The 16,894-nt window shown below is 35.1% G+C and overlaps 2 protein-coding genes and 1 long non-coding RNA gene across 3 annotated transcripts in view; 2 read left to right on the top strand and 1 right to left on the bottom strand.

The window, feature by feature from the left end:
* Positions 1–16,894, top strand: part of LOC149486958 (uncharacterized) — a 72,776-nt gene that overhangs the window by 9,892 nt on the left and 45,990 nt on the right. The window lies entirely within an intron of this gene.
* The window catches only part of LOC149486960 (uncharacterized), a 35,361-nt gene that overhangs the window by 6,942 nt on the left and 11,525 nt on the right, over positions 1–16,894 (top strand). The window contains exons 4-18 of the mRNA XM_089697186.1: positions 4–125; positions 276–307; positions 685–873; positions 1,175–1,280; positions 1,384–1,476; positions 2,677–2,817; positions 3,069–3,185; positions 3,411–3,577; positions 4,117–4,280; positions 5,097–5,234; positions 5,736–5,911; positions 6,295–6,416; positions 6,586–6,709; positions 6,824–6,892; positions 7,082–7,214. Of these exons, the coding sequence (XP_089553312.1) occupies positions 4–125; positions 276–307; positions 685–873; positions 1,175–1,280; positions 1,384–1,476; positions 2,677–2,817; positions 3,069–3,185; positions 3,411–3,577; positions 4,117–4,280; positions 5,097–5,234; positions 5,736–5,911; positions 6,295–6,416; positions 6,586–6,709; positions 6,824–6,892; positions 7,082–7,214 (1,893 nt within the window). The remainder of the gene's footprint in view (positions 1–3; positions 126–275; positions 308–684; positions 874–1,174; positions 1,281–1,383; positions 1,477–2,676; positions 2,818–3,068; positions 3,186–3,410; positions 3,578–4,116; positions 4,281–5,096; positions 5,235–5,735; positions 5,912–6,294; positions 6,417–6,585; positions 6,710–6,823; positions 6,893–7,081; positions 7,215–16,894) is intronic.
* Positions 10,016–14,183, bottom strand: LOC149486961 (uncharacterized). Its single transcript, XM_089697185.1, has one exon. It carries the CDS (start codon positions 14,113–14,115, stop codon positions 10,264–10,266), a length of 3,852 nt encoding a protein of 1,283 aa, XP_089553311.1. The 5' UTR covers positions 14,116–14,183; the 3' UTR covers positions 10,016–10,263.

Below are 16,894 nucleotides of genomic sequence, written 5' to 3' on the forward strand. Positions count from 1 at the left end.
CAGATTTACCGAGAGTTCCCGTAACGGAGTTGAATGGAGACGGTATGGTGGACCATTTGGCTAAAGACGACTTATTGGGCGACAGTGACTCCTCAAATTCACAAAATCAAACTCAGAATTCGCAGGTAAAGTGTTTTTCTTGTACATTTTTATTTGACGGTTCAAAATCCAAAAAGTATTCTTATAATATTCTGTACAACCTTGTTTATTAAAAATGTTATTTTGTGTAATATGGTTGGTTAGTTTACTTATTTAGCTTCCTTGTATTTTTTTAGGGTGACAAAGAAGGCGAATCGGAGGACGAGGAGTAAGTGGACTTGATATTTTTTTTCGATATACAATAATTGAATCAGCCATTTAATTAATTGCCTAGGCTCTTTATTAAACGTCTTTAAACAGCTGATTAATGATTTAACGATTGGACTGTAACAGATAAATCTGAAAATGTATTTTTACTAGTAAATAATGCTAAATCTTATTATTTTTGAAGTGAAACTTCTTTATCGGGGTTGGACAAAAATTTAGTGTAACATTTTTGCGTTACGCCGTACGCGTGACATTTTTGCGTTACGCCGTACGCGTGACATTTTTGCATTACGCCATACTCGTGACCTTTTTTAGGTCATAAAGAAGTTTCACTTCTTACGTGTATACTCTAGTACACGCATACATTTTTTTTTCCAGTGTAAAATTAAAGAGGCGCAAAGCGAATGCCATTTCGTCGGACTCAGAGGCGGGTTCCTCGAGACGAAAGGACAAGCGGCTGAGTGACTTTGAGGATTCCGAAGATGACGGCTTGGAATCTGTCAAGAAGAGTAAAAGGAAGAAAAAGAATAGCGATAGTGATGCGTCCGCTGGCTCTGGGGATGAAGGGTGAGATATTGTATTGCTTATAATGAAGTAACATATAAATATAAATTTATAAACATAAAACTGAAAGAATAGAATAAATTCGATTGCTCTGGCGGGTCACGAGTGGCTGAGTTGGTCAGGCATCCGCCCCGGATTGGCGCGAAAGGATGCGGGTTCGAGTCCCGCCTCGTGATCGAATTTTTTTTATAGTTTTCGATAGCTAAACATGTTTTGACAGGAAATAGTTGTCACTATTCAATATTCATCCACAAAAATATTAAATCAAAATTTACGTCTAACAATATTATATTTTATATTACAGTAAAAAGAAAAGGCGTCGAATTAAAAATGTAGATGACAGTGAGGGCTCTGGATCTGAGACTGAAAATGAAGGACGGAATAAGCATGGGAGAAAGAATATACGAAAGGTATTATTTATGCCTTTTAATTTAAATCTAACCTTTAAATACATGTTTATTATTCACTTTGAAAAAGCTATGTTTATTTTGATAAATATATTCCTCTTTTTAGGTTATGGGTAAAAATCAACTAGAAGAAGCTACAAAGAAGGCAGCTCGTGAGGAAAAGGAGAGAATTGCTAGAATTGCTGAAAGACAAAAATTGGTAAGATTTACAGATTAATAACTAAAGGCCGGTGTCTGAAATAAGAATTGATTTGATTACGGTTTGAGAAAGCTTAGATACAAGAAATATATTACAAATATAAAATATAAATACATATATTATATACAAGATATTTAATCAGAATTTAAGCATTATTTGAAATATTCAAACTAGGGATGTAACGATACCGATACCGATACCGATATATCGGCCGATATATCGGCAAGCCGATATATCGGTATCGCCGATAATAAATCAACCGATACCGATATTTTTTTATTAAATTCTTTCTTTTCTTTTATGTTTTTGCATTATATTCATTCATATTGTTTTATTTCTGTTTCTGTAATAGTGTTAAGGAAGAGCGGAACCTCCTGACACAAGCATTTTATTTGCTTACTAGGAGTGTTCCAATCACAAATTTGTTTATGTAAAGGAAAGAAATAAATAATTTAGAATTTTTTAATTTTTAACGTGATAACGTTTTTAAAATCGTTTTAGTCGGGTGACATGTTCATAAACTTGTGTCACACCAAAACCTCACGAGCGCGATCGCAGGTATAACAAGAGAGAGACGGACCGATCTCCCGTTTCATCTCGAGCGCTGCCACTGCATTATGTTATCACGTAAACATCTCGATCGTAAACCTACTTTACAAACAACCAATTTTTTTGATATCAAATAATTAAAAAACCCGCGCCCAATGAACGATGCGGGAGGCCGCCCGCGCGTGCGCACTTTGTTTTCTGAAAAAACTCTACCAATAGTAAACTTTTATTAGGTACTGATTGTATGTGTATAACTTAAAGTTTAACTGACTTCGTAAAATAATAATACTAAAATAAATGGTTTTGTTGTTTTTTGATTTGGCATTTTTATTTCAAGGAATACGATTAACAGTTGTCTCTGTTAAATGTTGGTAACTTTTTATGCATAATTCACTATTTATTTTTCTACCAAGCCATCGATATCGGTATCGGTATCGGTATCGCCGATACATTACTACAAATATCGGTATCGGTATCGTATCGGCAAAATCATGTATCGTTACATCCCTAATTCAAACCGTTACCGTTAGTCTTCGAAATTTGCATTTACATTTATAAATGTACATACCAATTTCTTCAATAATTTTAATAAAAACTTCGTAGCAATTTCTTGATAATCGCACAATAATTAATTCCGATATTAAATTTCAGTATAATAACTTGCAATTTGATGAATCCGGTAAACCGGATGAAGTTGTATTGGACAAAGTTGTGCTGGACTTTGATCCGGAAACAAAAGAGCCTCTCATTGAGGTTGACAAGGGATTGGTTAAGAAATTGAAACCACATCAGGTACAGTTATTTTTATCAAATACACAAAAAGGTTGTATAAAAATTAAAAACTAGTTTGAAATAAAAATTACTAGCCATTTCCAAATTGTTATAAGAAATAACAGTATGTTTATAAATGATAGTAGAAATTTTTTTGGTCTAAGCTTTGAGCCCCAAAATATTTTAATAGACATAATGAAACACATTTTCTTTTAATTCCTAAATATATTATTTGTTATGTAGGGATTTACTAAATTATCAATATTTTTCAGGCTAATGGTATTAAATTTATGTGGGATGCTTGTTTTGAAAGCGTCAAACGGATTAAAAAGGACAAGGGTTCCGGTTGTATTTTGGCGCATTGTATGGGTCTCGGAAAGACGTTACAGGTATTTTTATTTTATTTATTGTCTTGTAAATGTAAAATTAATAACAAACATTTCCGCAAAATAAAGTATCGTATTATTTGACGATATTATACTTTACCCATATTAAATAGAGTTAATGATCAATAGTTTGTATGTACATATTTTACTTAACTTAATAAATATTTAATTACCCAAATTTTATAACAATTCCAACAATTTATACTTTATTTGATTTTTTTATTCCAGGTTGTGTCTTTAACACACACATTGTTGACTCACAGCGATTTGACGAGTGTGAATAGAGTGTTAGTTGTGTGTCCGCTATCTACTGTATTGAATTGGGTGAACGAGTTCAATATGTGGCTCAAACATGCGGAAACTGATTATGAAGTTGATGTTTATGAACTGTCTAGGTAGGTTATACAAAGCATAAAAATATACTTTAAAGTTTTTTTTTCTATGATTAATATACTGTTCTAAGAATAACGCTTTTCATGTACTTTCTTAAGTACATAGTAAAATATAAAAAAGTCTTAAGAAAATAATTTTCTTTAATTATATTAAAGAAATCCATCCATCCAACACACTAACCATCACTGAAATTGCGATTCTTACGCTCCTCCAAGTCTTTATTGTTAATAATAATTACTAACAAGTAACAACCCATTTCACCAATTTAACATATGTATGTATGAAAAATTGGTTGAAAAGTGATAAGTAGGCAAAGTCTTATCTTATGCTAATTAATTAAATAACTGTCTTTATTGAAGTGAAACTTCTTTATCGGGGTTGGAAAAAAATTTAGTGTAACATTTTTTCGTTACGCGCCATCTTCTTCTTATCCCTACCACGCCTGATTCGTCGTAAAGAAGTTTCACTTCTTACGTGTGTACACTAGTACACGCACACTTTTTTTATTTATTCTTAAAACTTAAACGTTTTTATATCACAGGTTCAAGCAGAACTCGGATAGAGCGTTCCAACTACAACAGTGGTTCCAACACGGCGGAGTGTGTGTTCTCGGATACGAAATGTTCCGGAATCTCTCGTCCGATAACACTAAGAAGTTCAAGAAGAAGATGTTGAAGAGCTTCCAGGAGAGTCTGGTTGATCCAGGTGAGTCGGGTTGATCCAGGTGAGTCTGGTTGATCCAGGTGTATCTGGTTGATCCGGGTGAGTCTGGTTGACCCAGGTGAGTGGTTGATCCAGGTGAGTCTGGTTGATCCGTGTAAGTCTGGTTGATCCGTGTGAGTCTGGTTGATCCAGGTGAGTCTGGTTGATCCGTGTGAGTCTGGTTGATCCAGGTGAGTCTGGTTGATCCGGGTGAGTCTGGTTGATCCAGGTGAGTCACTAAATATTACAAGTAAGACGTAAACTCAAACTCAAACATTTATTTATTCAATTAGACTTCTTCTAGAAGCACTTTTAAATATTTACAAAATTGTTTTACGTTACAACTAAGCACTTATTGGATAATATTGTATTCTTGTAAGAACCTTATATGTAATTGTTAAGGGTCTATCTATACAGTCTAATATACTTCACATAGAAATCTATATTTTTAATCATAGAACATAATAAAGGGTGTCTCAAAAGAAAGTTTATATTTTATGGAGGAATTAAAAAAAAGTAAGCAATGTATTGAAAAAATGTTTATAAATTATTAACTGCGCAATGAACGCAATGAACTGCATTTGGACGATATTATTTTTAAGAAATAAATTCCCATATTATGCACTTTAATAATTAATAAACATTTTTTCAATACATCGCTTACTTTTTTTTTATTAATCCACAAAATATAAACTTTCTTTGAGACACCCTGTATAACAACCAGTTTAGAAGCGATTTCTACATTGTTACTGTTTTTTCTAACACGTCTATTTAGATCTCCTCTGAGTAGAATATGCTTATTTATAAATTTTTTTACAGGTCCGGATCTGGTGGTCTGTGACGAAGGACATTTATTGAAAAACGAAAAAACAAGCTTATCGCAAGCTATGAACAAAGTAAAGACGTTGCGTCGCATCGTGCTCACGGGAACACCGCTACAGAATAATTTGAAAGAATGTATGTTAATTTTCTATGTTTAATTTCGTCTTTAGTATTTCAGTGTAACTCGTTCAACTATTTTTTGGGTTTGATTTAAGCGAGTATCGTGTATGTAGAAATTATAAACGGATTTTTTAAGCGAATTTTATAAGATTTAGGGCTGATTTTTCAATCGTTGGATAAAACTTATTCGTCGAATAATGTATAAAACTACCATTTTAAAAACGTATTCTAATTGCCCGTTGACAGTTTACGTGACATTTTAATATTATCGTGTAATACTTTATTGGACGGATAACTTTTATCCAAGCATTGAAAAATCGGCCCATTTTAATAATATTTATTCTGACGTTTCAAAAACTTTTCAGAATATACTTTAATATTTCACAGTTTGTAGAGGAATTAAAATAACTAATATGAAAATTTAAATCACATTAGAAGTTTGCTTAAATTTTTGTATGTCTTCAAATTGAATTAAAATCTTATAAGCCTTGTTTTATAACTCAAACCTCTTTCCAGATTATTGCATGGTACAATTCGTAAAGCCGAATCTTCTGGGTAAATACAATGAATACTTGAACAGATTTGTGAATCCCATCACAAATGGGCAATACACGGATTCCACTGAACATGACATAAGGATCATGAAACGCAGGTCGCACGTGTTGCATAAAATGTTAGATGGTGCTGTTCAGGTGTGTATTGAAGCAAATTACATTAAAAAATATATTTAATACAAGTTTATTTAATACCTACACTGAATAAGTAGCATACTAAAAATAATTGAAATGTACTTATTATAAGATTACTTACACAAAATGAGTATGTACGAAGTTATAGGCTATCGCAATTTTTGTTATATTCATGAATTAATCAATAAAATTTAATAAATAATGGAATTTCTATTAAAATTATTATTTACTGCGGATTGTGGCAGCATTTTCAATTTGTATATCAACTAAATGATTACCTTGTGTGTTTAAGAAGAAAAAAAAAACTACTCAATACTTCAACGATTTTTTGTATCACGAATAACGCTAATTTTGTATTTTTGTTGTCATTTGTTATACTTTTGTAGAGGCGAGATTACGGTGTGCTCGCGCCTTTCCTTCCGCCAAAACACGAATACGTGCTGTTTATTACCCTTGCTGAAGTGCAAACTAAGCTCTACCAACACTATTTAGATAATTACTCGAGAAGGTAAGAATTATCAATGATTTTGCTATCCTTATTATATTAATGTCTATTCTAATTAAGAACTTAACGGTATATTAAGCAAATTTAATTCAAATTTATAGAGATCACTTTGAAAATGTATATAGTTATATAAATATTAAGTTTTAATTAAAAAAATGTTAAATTTGACCAGACCTCTGGCGGGAAAATCGTCTGGTTTCCTGTTCCCGGACTTCCAGTCTCTGCAGCGAATATGGACGCACCCGCTCGTACTGAAATATAACTCGGAGCGATACGAAATTATGCAACAGAAAAAGGTATTTTTTTTAATATGTACTGACATTTTTACTTTGTTCATCAAATAATTTCTGTTTTATGTTTTTGTACAACAGTTCCACATATTGTATTAAATAATGTATTTTATTTTTCAGAGAGAAAGGGAGGAAGAAGATTCTGAAGGTTCATTGAAAGATTTCATTGATGATGAGTCCACTTCAGAGGTATATATTATTTATTATTATGTAATATTTTTTATTTGATAACATTGTCCATTCATAATAGATCAGAAGTCATATGAAGATATTCATTCTGCCTCCATTTCAATTTCAATCTTTTTTTTTCCATTATCCAAAAAAAAATTATGAAAACAACATAGAATTTGCATAAATTAAAATAAATCATGTTAATAGGAGTCGTCTATGGAGGAATCAACAGATGAGTCTTCCTATTTGAGCGATGACAGCCGAAAGAAGAATAAAAAGAAGAAATCGCCTAAAAAGAGTAAAGCTCGGTCTACACGGAGAGGGACGCGTGCAAATCCTGGTGAATATCTATCTTTATTTGTTATGTATGTCGGGTTGTATAATAGAAAGCAATTAATCTCAATTATATACTTTATTTCATGTAAAAAATGTAAAACATTGGTGTTATCCAATGTTTTACATTTTTTAAGGATTGTATAGAATGCCGTGTAAAATGTAAATCAAAGATGTCTTCCTGAATAACAGTGTTGCCAGGTGGCACTGTGTGTAGCACAGATTATCAATGTCCAATTTATGGCGCCAACATTATTAATTTTGTGGTTATAATAAAATTATTAGAAAAGTGGCTATTACTTCTAATATTGCAAAGTAAATACTTTGAAATGTAATAGATCATTCATTATCTATTATAGTCCGTTTTCTTATGGGCATGCTTGTATGGAAAGGTATACATTTTTGAGTAAAGCAATGAAATTTGGTTCGAATGTTGTACTCGTCCACCTAAGCCCAAATCGCCTGGTAGCCAGTGTCTACTCCCCGGAAGAAGGTAGGGAGGGGGGGTTAGGGCGTTTGTCCACTACAAGGAATTTTACGGTCCGGCATTCCGATTTTTTACGGTCCGGTATGGCACGCAATTAATCTAAATACTAGCTTGTGCACTATACGTAATTTTACTGTCCGACATTTTACTTTTCCCTATTCCGGATGGTTTTTTGAGTTTACGAGTCGCTGTAGGTATAATTGTTTTCGAGTGCCCACTTGCTTGGATTTTACTCTTTTTATTGCATATGCCAATTGAAAGCAAGCTCTTGTTTTACTTTCTTTTAGCTGGCAATGAGATTTGAGAAGTCGGTATTGTTATTTTATATATACATTGACCAAGCATTGACCTATAATTATTATCTAAGTAAGTGTTGGTAACTTAAAGTTCAAGTGGGAATAGATTTAGCTCCTCGTCACCGATTAAAATAAATAGGTGAAACACGCATTTTAAATCTCTTACGGAACTTTACTTTTTATTATAACGAAGTAATATAATATTTCACCTTCTATATTTTTACCTACTCGTTTCTTGTAAAATGCAAAAACAATCATTTATTATACCGCCATACTTCCTTGAACTGTACCGTACTGATCCGAGTAAAGACGGACAGGTGCACAAGCAATTCATCGGTTTTTTCATGCCGTACCGGACCGTAAAAAATCGGAATGCCGGACAGTAAAATTCCTTGTAGTGCACAAGCGCCCTTATAGAACAGAACGCCCGGCGCTCGGAAAAAAAATTCTGGCGGATTCATTTGGCCCTTTGAGTCGAGTTTGGTGTCGTTATCAGGTAACTAGATGATGCCCGAATCATTCCCCATACCAGTTTTTTAGGGTTCCGTAGCAAAATATGTCACAATCTTTAAAATAATAAACTTTTGGCAGTGGCAAAATCCAAACAAACCAGAATATTTTTATATTTTTGTATGAAACTTGGTTTATAAAAAATACTATCTGAAAGGCCATTTCATGCAGATTATAAAAGCATTAACATGTAACATATATCTTACCATTTTCAATGTGAAATAAATTATAGAAAGTACAGGAACGTTCGTCAGCGCAGCGTAGGGGACGGCTAATAGACCCGAAAAATAAGCAATAACAAAAAACAAAAACCAGTCAAGTGCGAGTCTGACTCGCCCATCGAGTGTTTAGTACTTATTGGTCCTATACCATGTTATTTTGTCTGGTATTACCTGGTTAACTGATACACACACACTTTCGTCTTTATAATATTAGTGTGATTTTTAATCATCTTTAAATTATAAATGAAGTCAGGTAACATTGTTAAAAATAAAGACAGATAATAATAGAACGTTTTTGTATTAATAATAATGACAACCACCTCCACAATTACATAATTCGGTACATTTGAGCTGGCGTATAAAACACTTCAATCTGGAATTGCAAGATTTCACGCACCGACATCTTATCAATTCAAAGCTTCTCTTTTCATTTTATTTCAGATGGGCAAGGAATATTTTGATTTTATTAGGTCCTTAAATATATTATACAGCCTGTAAAACTGCCCTTAAGGTGTGTTGTTTAAGGGCAGCTTCTGTGGGAGGCAGATTTTCGATTTGCCTGTCCGTTTTTGTTAAAAATTTGTTTGCGACCCTCATTTTCTGCCACAGCAGGGTACAATGTGAAAAACAAACATGTACTTATAATAATTATAAAAAAATATAAGTTCTGGATAAGAGTATCCTTAAAATATCGTGACCGTCCTTACCTATCATGCATTGTCATCACAAACTTTTCAATTTCACTGTCTGCATATTTGCCACTGTAAAGTGCTTCAAATCCTCGTGTGACATTCTGATATGCCTTCCATACCTCAAATGCAGGTGTACCTATAGTTCTTTTAGACCTTCTAGCTTGGAATACATGATATTCTGTACTAGCCATATCTGTCGACTGTTCTTAACATTATTTTGGCTACTACTACTATATCGTGTGTTCCAAAGCTAAGCAAAGGCTGTATAATATATTTAAGGACCTAATAAAATCAAAATATTCCTTGCCCATCTGAAATAAAATGAAAAGAGAAGCTTTGAATTGATAAGATGTCGGTGCGTGAAATCTTGCAATTCCAGATTGAAGTGTTTTATACGCCAGCTCAAATGTACCGAATTATGTAATTGTGGAGGTGGTTGTCATTATTATTAATACAAAAACGTTCTATTATTATCTATCTTTATTTTTAACAATGTTACCTGACTTCATTTATAATTTAAAGATGATTAAAAATCACACTAATATTATAAAGACGAAAGTGTGTGTGTATCAGTTAACCAGGTAATACCAGACAAAATAACATGGTATAGGTGTTCCCGCTTTAGGCATGGGAACTGGAATCTCTTTAGGGAAACTCAATATTCCTTGTATAAAGATTTTATTTTCAACACCAACGCCCCATTTGTACAAAGGTTTCTTTATGAGTAAAAAAATACATTCTACCCGGCTCCAATAAATAAAAATGACAATCCATGTCGGTGCGCGCGCGATTGCTATTATAAATTAACAGGCGTAGACATAATCCTCCCCCCGGTGAAAAGCGTAGATTTTCACGCTTGAAGGTCTTCAGAAGTGGGCAGAGGACACAGTCGAACCAAAGGTCTTCGAACGCAGCCTCTTGTAGTTTCGATGTCCGCAACTCGACAAACGCCGTCTGTTCCATGGAATAATCGAACGATACGCCCCATGCGCCAACAAAGTGGTGGAGAATTATCCTCTTGAAGAAGTACGAGGTCTCCGACGTTTATTTTTGATTTGTCAATCTTCCATTTGGTTCGTAGTTGCATTTCTGAGATATACTCTTTCTGCCATCTCTTCCAGAAGTGTTGGCGAATTTGTTCAAGTCTGCCATATCTATCCAGGGAGCTCTCTTTAGCATTATCCAACGAAGGAGCCGGCAGTGCATTCAATGGTCTTCCGATTAAGAAGTGCCCTGGGGACAAGGAAAGGAAGTCATTGGGGGAAGATGACATGGGACACAGAGGACGGCTATTGAGAATGGCCTCCACTTGAGCAAACAATGTCGAAAGTTCCTCAAATGTGAGATGAGTATTGCCCATGACTCGCTTTATATGAAATTTAGCGGACTTAACCCCGGCCTCCCATATTCCACCAAAGTGAGGAGCGTAAGCGGGGATAAAAGAAAATTTTATTCCCTCCTGAGCAGCAAACTCAGAGAGAGGTTCCTGATTAGCCTTTAGAAAACTATTCAATTCTTTCGCGGCAGCTACAAAATTTTTACCGTTGTCGGAAAACATTTCGGTTGGCTTCCCACGGCGTGCCACAAATCTGCGAAGTGTCATAATATAAGCATCTTTTGTCAAATCAGACACGACCTCTAAGTGAATGCATTTGAAACGCAGACACACAAACAAACACAAGTAGCACTTAACTACTCTAGCACCGCGCCCTTTACGATTTAGAATGAAGAAAGGGCCCGCATAGTCCACTCCAACAGACTTGAATGGAAAGTCAACGTTGACGCGATTTGAAGGTAAGTCAGCCATTTTTGGATTATAGGTCTGACCACGAAGACGAGTGCAGGTAACGCAGTTTTTGACAACGCGCCTAGCTAGTTTTCTGCCATTTACAGGCCAAACAGACTCGCGGATAATCGACAACAGAAGTTGCGGTCCTGCATGCATAGATCGAACGTGTTCGCGTTCAACAAGAAGCTTCGTCACATGATGAGTTGAATTTAGAAGAATGGGATGCTTCTTTTCAAATTTATATTCAGATGAACCGAGCCTGCCACCGACTCTTATGAGATTCGCCTGATGATCAAAAAATGGAGACAACGATAAAATATTTGATTTTGGGCTTAAAGGTTTACCATTTGACAACTTATCAAATTCAGAATTAAAGGTTTGTTTTTGGGACAGCGTGCAAATAAAATTAAAAGAATTATTTAATTCGTCAGTTGATAGAATACCGGTAAGTTTATTATTTTTATTTTGTTTTTTAGAGTTGTGTAAAAATCGTAAAATGTAACTAAAAGTTCTTTGAAGTTTTGTAAATTTAGAATATTTTTTAAAATCAAAATTAATTTCAGATTCGACGGCTGTATGGACCTTGACTTCAGGTAAGTCTTCTTCGTGTTTTTTGTTAAGTTGAGGCCATTGGGACTCGTCTCGGAGCAAGAAATCAGGACCACACCACCATAAATCGTTAAGAGGCAGTTGACTGCCGTTTAATCCGCGTGAGATCAAATCAGCGGGATTGGATTTAGTGGGCACATATCGCCAAGATTGTGGGCTAGTGAGCTCCTGTATTTCGCCTATCCTGTTGGCCACATAAGTTTTTAGTTTGTTAGGATTGCTGTTAATCCAGGCCAACACTACTGAAGAATCACTCCAATGTACGACTCTTGTAGGAACGAATCTAATCGACTCCAATACTTGTTTGCAGAGTCTTGCAGAGAGACCAGCGGCACAAAGCTCTAAACGTGGAATCGTGGTGGGCTTTAGTGGCGCCACCTTGGACTTAGAGCAAAGAAGTCGCACCATGACCTCATCGCCTTTAGATATGGATCTCATATAAATGCAAGCTCCGTAAGCGCATTGAGAGGCATCGCTAAACGAATGCAATTCGATGATTTTTGGTGAATCACAAAGAACTCTGCGAGGAATATCGAATTTTGAAAGAAACTTTAGATTATCTACAATGTTCAACCAGTCATTTTTGATATCCTGCGACACAGGTTCATCCCACTCAACACCCTTGAGCCACAATTTTTGGAGCAACATCTTTGGTTGAATAATGCACGGGCTCAAAAGACCTAAAGGATCGAAGATTCGAAATGAACTTGAGAGGATATGTCTCTTTGTGATTTTGTCACTATGAAGTGGAATTTCGATTGGAAAATTGAAGGCATCCTTCGATGGATCCCAACAAAGTCCGAGAGTGCTCGACGACTCACTGATTGTCAAATGTTCTGTATTACTTTCGTGTAAATTTTGAAATAAGTTTTTTGAATTAGTTTTGTACTTTCGTAGAGGAAAACAAGCTGAATTGAGAGCGTTTGAAACTGAATTTTGAATGTATTTAAGTTGATCTTCATCATCACAGCCGGTGATTAGATCATCGACATAAAAGTCGTGCTGAATAATATTTTTGATCATTTCGACCCCACATTCCTCTCCAACCTGCCAAAGACATCTCGTGCTCAAGTAACTGGCACTTGCGGTACCGTAAGTGACAGTACTCAGTCGCAGAGTTTTCAGAGGCTGAGACTCATCTTCTCTCCATAATATGAGCTGCAAATTTTGATCTGAACTCTCAACTTGGACCTGACGGTACATTTTGGCAATGTCACCAGTCAAAATGAATTTGTGGTGCCGAGCTCTCACTAAAATGGAGAAAAGAGAGTCTTGAATATTTGGGCCCACCATGAGGATGTCATTGACAGAGAAGCCTGAGGTTGTGGGGGCTGAGCCATCGAACACTACTCGGAGTTTGGTAGATTCACTATTTTCTTTTATGACAGCATGATGACACAAAAAATATGATGGATTTGGAATAGGAGTAGGTGATTCAGATAGATGGCCCATATCAGCGTATTCACGAATGAATTCAATGTATTTTGATTTTAGTTCTTTATTTCGTCTAAATCTTTTCTCAAGATTTAGGAATCGTTTTTTAGCTTGAGAGTATGAATCGCCGAGGCAGTCAGGTGAGTCCTTTAGGGGTAACTTCACACAGAATCTGCCGCTTTCTAAGCGAGTGGTGGTATTTAGAAAGTGTTTTTCGCATACTATGTCATTTTGACTTCGAACAGTTTTTTGGGGTAGCTCTTCAAGCTCCCAGAATTTCGTGAGCATTTTGTGAATTTCGTTAGAAGTAGGGTTTGTATTTATGGCATGATTGCAATGAATTTCGTTACTACGAGAATTATTAATTGGGCCAGCTATTAACCAGCCGAATTTAGAATTTTGCAATTTAGGATTATTAGGACCTAAAGAAAGCTGTTCGCTTTCTAGAATGTCCCAGAAGATATCTGCTCCAATTAAAACTTCAATCGGAGCTGGCTTGTAGAACTCAGGGTCCGCCAAAGTTAAAGAATTAGGTATTTTGAGACTTTGAATATTAACTGGGGCCTTAGGTAAGCGGCCCGTCAATTCGTTGAGAACAAGACATGAAAGAGTAACGCTGTAGTTGCTATTTAGAGATTTTAATTGAGTGAGACAGCTTTCGTGCACTGTATTAGAAGAATTATTGCCAATGCCAATGACATTCATTGCCTGCAATGGGCAAGTTCTCAATGACATTCTTCGTTGCAGGGATTTAGTGACAAATGAAGACTGGCTGCCACAATCCAAGAGAGCACGAACCTTTTCTACTTGCTTATTAATTGGGTTAAAAACTTCTATCAATGCTGTAGATAGGAGAACATGTTTGGACATTTGTCTAGAAAAGGCTGCTACAGATTCGTTTGATTCAACTTGTTCATCCGTGCTGAAGTTGGCAGTGACGTCATCATTACAATTATGGAGAAGAGTGTTGTGTTTTTGCTGGCATTGTCGACATGAACCCATGCGGCAGTCACTGACAGGATGCCCTTGTCTGAGGCAATTTCGACATAATTTATATTTATTTACATACGACAGCCTATCTTGAATGTTTTTAGACTTAAATGTAGGACAGTCATAAATTCTGTGATTTTCGTTACAAATAATGCAAAGATAAACGTTTAATTTATTATGATTAGATGTAGAAAATGAATTAGTATTTCTATTTGTATTAAATTTATTATTTTTTTGTGAATTTAGTTGTGAGGGACGTGACGTGAATTGTGATTTAGAATTATTTTGGGATTCATTATTAGTGCCAATCTTATTGCGATTTAAAGATTCTAACACATCTGCACGGTCGATTAAAAATTTTTGAAATTGTTGCAAAGTTGGAATGTCATCAATAGTATTTCGATACTCTTCCCATTTAACAAGAGTACATTTGTCCAATTTAGAAGATAAAATAAATATTATAAGTACATCCCAATAGTCAGTAGGCTGACCCAGGCTAGACAAGGCGCGAAGATTTTTTGTAACATGATCGACTAAAAAACGTAGTGACTTGTCTGACTCACGAGTTAAAGATTGAATATTAAGTAAAGAATCTAAGTGATGATCAACAAGAAGCCTTTTGTTATTATATCTGTCGCAAAGTAGCGTCCAGGCTGCCTGGTAGTTTGCTGTTGACACTTCGAGATTAGAGACAATCCGTGCCGCATCACCCACAAGGTAAGAAAGTAAATAATGAAATTTATGTATATCAGTAATATTTTTGTTTTTATGAACTAAATTTGAAAATGTATCGCGGAACTCAAGCCAACGGAAGTATGAACCATCAAACTTTGAGATTTCGATTCGTGGTAATTTAACATTTGAGTCTTGATGGAAAGAGTCTTCATTGCCTATCGATTTCCTACGATTTTCGTTGTCATTAAATAAATTATCATATTGTTTAATCATTATTTTAGCAGAAGCAATACCTTGGACGAAATCGTTCTCAATGTCGTCTCTTTCATCAATCTCAGAATCTATATTTTCAGAATTAAGAACCTCAATCTCAGTCTGCAACACATCAAACTTTGTTGACAATGCTTCAAATTTGCTAAGTTTCAATTTAAATTCAGCCATTAATAGTTCATCCATTGAAGTGGACTCGCTAATTCTGTCCAAATAATTTTTAAATTTTGTAATTTGGCCCTTAATAGCAGACCTTTTTGAATATAAATCTCTTAATAACTTTGGATTAGGTTCCGTAGACATTTTGTAAAATAGTTTAATTGAATATTGTTATGAAATTAAAATTTAATTGTATGTAATTATTTTGTAATTATGTAATAATTTTTCGATTAATTAATTATTTAAATGCACGTCAACAAGCTTGATAAAATTATGGAAGAAATAAAATGCTTATCTCACGCTCCTCGCCTGGTGGAACCTGCCGCTGGTAGCCGGGCTGCTGCTCACACGCAGCTGCTTCGCAGACGATCGTGCAAGCGATATTTAGTTGCCTGAGAAGACGGCTCCTGAAATTATTCGGCGAAGTCGAGTTTATAAGCAAGAATGGGCTATGATATTCGAGATTGTTGTAAACAAAAAATGAATTTAATTTGGAACAAATGAATTACGATTTACATGCCAATCCCGCAAGGGAATCTGGCGTGAAGATATGATAATAGGTATTGATAAACCAATATTACTATAATTTGAATTGTTTTACACAAATGGAAGCGAAATAGTAGGTAATTTTTGGATAATTATGAACGTGAATTTTATGTTATAAGGTTAGGTATAGGAATGTGTTATTGGAATTAAGGATTTGCACTTAACTTGGTACTATGAGCTGCACTCCGGCACGACACTTTAGCTGTATCGTTGTTCAGACGAGCAGGTTATCCTTTTCGACAGGAATCAGTCCCAAATTGAAGTCGTCAATTCCAGAAACAATGTTGCGTAGATGTGTAGATATTTTGTAATTAACTCGTATTTTGCGGTGAAATCCGTTTTCGTCCTGTCACGGTCGCCAAATTGTTCCCGCTTTAGGCATGGGAACTGGAATCTCTTTAGGGAAACTCAATATTCCTTGTATAAAGATTTTATTTTCAACACCAACGCCCCATTTGTACAAAGGTTTCTTTATGAGTAAAAAAATACATTCTACCCGGCTCCAATAAATAAAAATGACAATCCATGTCGGTGCGCGCGCGATTGCTATTATAAATTAACAGGCGTAGACAATAGGACCAATAAGTACTAAACACTCGATGGGCGAGTCAGACTCGCACTTGACTGGTTTTTGTTTTATGTTATTGCTTATTTTTCGGGTCTATTAGCCGTCCCCTACGCTGCGCTGACGAACGTTCCTGTACTTTCTATAATTTATTTCACATTGCAAATGGTAAGATATATGTTACATGTTAATGCTTTTATAATCTGCATGAAATGGCCTTTCAGATAGTATTTTTTATAAACCAAGTTTCATACAAAAATATAAAAATATTCTGGTTTGTTTGGATTTTGCCACTGCCAAAAGATTATTATTTTAAAGATTGTGACATATTTTGCTACGGAACCCTAAAAAACTGGTATGGGGAATGATTCGGGCATCATCTAGTTACCTGATAACGACACCAAACTCGACTCAAAGGGCCAAATGAATCCGCCAGAATTTTTT

Source organism: Colias philodice, chromosome 7, assembly GCF_061535455.1.
Source record: "Colias philodice isolate Cphi_HAF_F1 chromosome 7, ilColPhil1 Martin Lab GWU primary, whole genome shotgun sequence".
Taxonomy (NCBI): Eukaryota; Metazoa; Arthropoda; class Insecta; order Lepidoptera; family Pieridae; genus Colias; species Colias philodice.

Excerpts from the sequence above, each read along its gene's own strand:
- LOC149486961 (XM_089697185.1), bottom strand. The coding sequence starts at position 14,115 with ATGTCCAAACATGTTCTCCTATCTACAGCATTGATAGAAGTTTTTAAC.